The 3,837-nt window shown below is 40.8% G+C and overlaps 1 protein-coding gene across 1 annotated transcript; it reads right to left on the bottom strand.

Moving 5' to 3' along the window:
* Window positions 1-709: 709 nt before the first annotated feature.
* On the bottom strand, window positions 710-1,366 carry LOC110875603 (cell wall protein IFF6-like). The gene has a single exon (XM_022123800.1). The coding sequence runs from the start codon at window positions 1,364-1,366 to the stop codon at window positions 710-712; it is 657 nt and encodes a 218-aa protein (XP_021979492.1).
* Between the last annotated feature and the right edge of the window lie 2,471 nt (window positions 1,367-3,837).

The raw sequence follows: 3,837 nt of genomic DNA, 5'->3' as shown, positions 1-3,837 counted from the left end.
GAGAAGCTTGGCCTTATGAATTCTTTATCCAACAACTCCTGGAGTTGTGTAGATAACTCTTGCATCTCGGATGGTGCAAGCCGATAGGGTGCGTTGGCTACAGGGGCGACTCCTGGAACCAAGTCTATATGGAATTAGACTTATCGCTGCGGAGGTAGTCCTAGCAGATCTTCGGGAAAAACATCAGGGAATTCCTTTACCACAAGAATGTCTTCGAGTTTCGGCTCCTCAGTCTTCTTATCTACAATGTGCGCCAGGAATGCCACACATCCTTTCCTTAAGCACTTCTGCGCTTTCATACAATTGATGATGCGCAGAGGCGTGTCTTGTTTTTCTCTATGCACGATGAGAGTTTCATCATTCGCCAGAGGAATGCGAATGATTTTCTTGTGACAAACAACTTCAGCCTTGTTTTTGGACAACCAGTCCATTCCGACCACTACATCGAAGCTACCTAATTGAATAGGTAAGAGGTCGATGCTAAATCTTTGCTCACCAAGTTCTAATGTGCAGCTCCTAACAACTTCGCCCGTTTCAACAAGTTTACCATTGGCTAGTTCTATGGAGTAAGGAATATCTAATCCACTAGATTCTATTCCAAGAATGCGTTTAAATTCCACAGACATGAAACTATAATCGGCACCAGTGTCAAATAGTATGGATGCAAAGTGATTGTTAACGAGAAAGTACCGGTGACCATATTAGGGTCCTAGCATGCGTTCCTGGCTCCAATCACGAATGCTCGAGCCTGTATGTTGTTCTCTTTTGGGCAATCTTTCTTGAAATGATCCTTGCTTCCACAACCAAAGCATCCTTGGTTCTGCCCATTTCCGTTACCATTCCTGTTACCAGCACCATTTCCACTCCCGCTTCCGTTGCCATTACCACTACGACCTCCAATACCTTTTCCCCAACAATCCTCAGTGCGGTGACCTAATTTCCCGCAGTTTTCGCATTTCCCAACACGACAGTTTCCGACATGATGAAAGTTACAGCGGTTGCATTTGGGCAGAGTGCGCTGATACTTCTTAGCTCCTGTATCGTTTGCAGCCACGAAGGTTTTCGCCTCCTTAGGTGGGTTAGTATCACGCTTCTTATTGTTCGAACCCTTGTTGTTACTGCGGGTTGCTTGATTCAGGTTCGAATGTTTCCCTTTCTTGTCACCGGACGACTCAGCATGCGTCTCGGTCTTCTCAGTTGGGTTCAGTGATAACTTCTTCATTCGGACGACATCTTCAGTAAGGCTGACAGCCAGAGTTACAGCCTGAGTGATCATTTCTGGTTTAGCCAAAGTTACTAAGCTGCGAAATTCTGGAGCCAATCCCCAGATGTAGCGCTCAACATGCTTAAATTCGGGTGTCACCATATAGGGGACCACTCTTGACAGATCATGGAACCTTCGAGTATAACCAGTAATGTCTGCACCTTCCCTGGTCAAGTGCCAGAACTCAGTCTCCAACCTTTGGAGTTCAGCACGAGAGCAATACTTCTCTCTCATTCTTTCCTTCAATTATTCCCAAGTCATGCCATACGCTGCAACATCTGGACAGTGGAATCAGTCTTCTCTGTCCAGCGCACGAAAGCCACTGCACCTCAAGTGCCATCGTAATTCAATGGCTTGCAGTCGAGAAACTACTTGAAAGTGCAACCTTGAGCTATGTTTCCTCCAGATGAATCTCCATTCCCATTACGTCTAGTATTGCTTGGTCCTCCACTGTGTTCAGTGCGGTTTACCTCATATTGAGCGATAGCTTCGGAGATCCTTTCTTCCAGCAGGGAGTTCAGTTCCTCAGTAGTCCTTGGCAGTGGGGGAGGAGGAGGTTGATCATGAGCATTCACAACTCTCCTGGGTGCCATGTTCTGCCAGAACACAACACAACAGGGTTAGACATTTGTTTGATATCATCATACGAGACAGTAGCAGTACATACACACAGGCATATACCCACATAATGACATCAAACAATCCGCCAAACATATAAATCAATTCATACAGCAACAAGCATGCATAAATACATAAATACTGATGTGACATAAGATATTCACCGAGTCTCTACACATATCAGAGCAACTTGTTACATCATTGTTTGCGAAGTAAACAAAATGCATAAGGGTTACATCTCCCCAAAGTACAAGTTTAATATATGTACAGGACAAAATATCTTACTTCACATTGGCGGTTCTTGCCTTTATACCCTAAATCATTACTCCAAAAGAGTATTTAATAGGCTGGGGGAAGGATGTTCACGTTTGACCTTCTCTTGAAGGAATCTCATTTGATACGTGACAAGACATGCTATGGTTTCTGTGCACTGAATTCCATAATTACGTATGCATCCAAAATTACATAAGTCCTTGCACAGTCCGCACAGTTCGTTTCAACCTCGTATCACGTCCTTCAGATAGGCCGTTGTTTACAGACGAAGTCACGTATACATATGATATTCTACTTCTAGTATATGTATATATTAATTATCACACATAATCGCAAGTAATTCTTAGTCAAAGATAAGTGCTATTCCAGTGCACCCTAAGTCTGGTAGTGTCTTTTCTTGACTCTTTGAAAATAGTTTCAGGTAGTGGATGTCGCAGAAAGTTTTATGCAATGAAAAACTTTTGAAAAATTGTTTTCGTGAAAGGATCCTAAAGATTGTAGTCTAGACTCGAGAAGGAATCCTGGTTCACTACAATCGCAGCTCTGATACCAATCTGTCACACCCCTTTCTATGGCGGAAGCACGAGGTGTGATCATGACAGGTTCTCATTGCATACGAATGGTAAACATACTACATGCTCGTAAAAATAACTTCAAATGCCAATAACATTATGTAACTGAAAACATAGGTTAAGTTTGGAGCTTACATCACAACATAAAACGTTGTCTGAAAAGTTTACAACATTATTCAAAGATAAACATAAACAACATCCAAGAGCAAGAGTAAGACCGCGCACACATCCACTTTAGTTACCTGAAATACATGTGAGTTTTGGAAAATCGTCAACATAATGTTGGTGTGAATTCATGCAGTTTTTGTATTGAATGTTTATATACTTGAATGAAAACATGGTATGTAATTTGTATTGAAATATGTACTTCTGTAAATGTAAGGAAATCGAGATCGCTAACGGTTTGCAAGGCCATTAACATGTGACACGACATACGAAGCCACCAAACCTAGGCATTTTTGTCGAGATTGACTAAGACACAAAAGCACTCGTTGGTAGAAGTACGCCAAGAGTGGGGTTGCCTGAAACCCATTAGATCTAACCCTTGTTCCGCGGTTTGAATGTATACTTTGACTAATGGTGCTTATGGTACCCTATTCGTGACATGATCTAAAGTATCATTCCATAGTTTTTGTATCCAATATACCATAACACATGTATTTTCCCCAAGTTTAGAAAACAAGTAAAAGTTTGAAAGTGGAGACATGAACTCACAACTTTGCGTTTCCTGCGCCGTAAACTTCACCGGGTTTGCTTATATAGCGTCGTGACCTATACGTGTTTTATTAACGTTAGTCACTAGACTTGGATCACACAACTACAAGTCACCATCTTTTATATATGTGTTCTTTGTGGTAAAAAATAACTTATATTTTTAACTATGTATCTTGCTTATATTATTTTCTCGAAAATAAATATAAGTATCTTATGTTTTTCACCCGAGTTATGTATTTTCGTCCAAAACTTCATTTTAAGTTCGTAACTCATCCAAAACTTCATTTTATGTTCGTAACTCGTCCAAGTTACATAATCTTTTAAGAAATATATTTTCATAAATATATTCTCTTGTGTTTGTCTATGCATGTTGTATGTGTATCTTGTATTTTTACT

The sequence above is a fragment of the Helianthus annuus genome, chromosome 9 (assembly GCF_002127325.2).
Source record: "Helianthus annuus cultivar XRQ/B chromosome 9, HanXRQr2.0-SUNRISE, whole genome shotgun sequence".
Taxonomy (NCBI): domain Eukaryota; kingdom Viridiplantae; phylum Streptophyta; class Magnoliopsida; order Asterales; family Asteraceae; genus Helianthus; species Helianthus annuus.
This window is presented reverse-complemented; position numbering and strand designations above follow the sequence as displayed.

What these genes read in the sequence shown, in the direction of transcription:
- LOC110875603 (XM_022123800.1), bottom strand. Translation starts at nt 1,366, where the DNA reads ATGGTGACACCCGAATTTAAGCATGTTGAGCGCTACATCTGGGGATTG.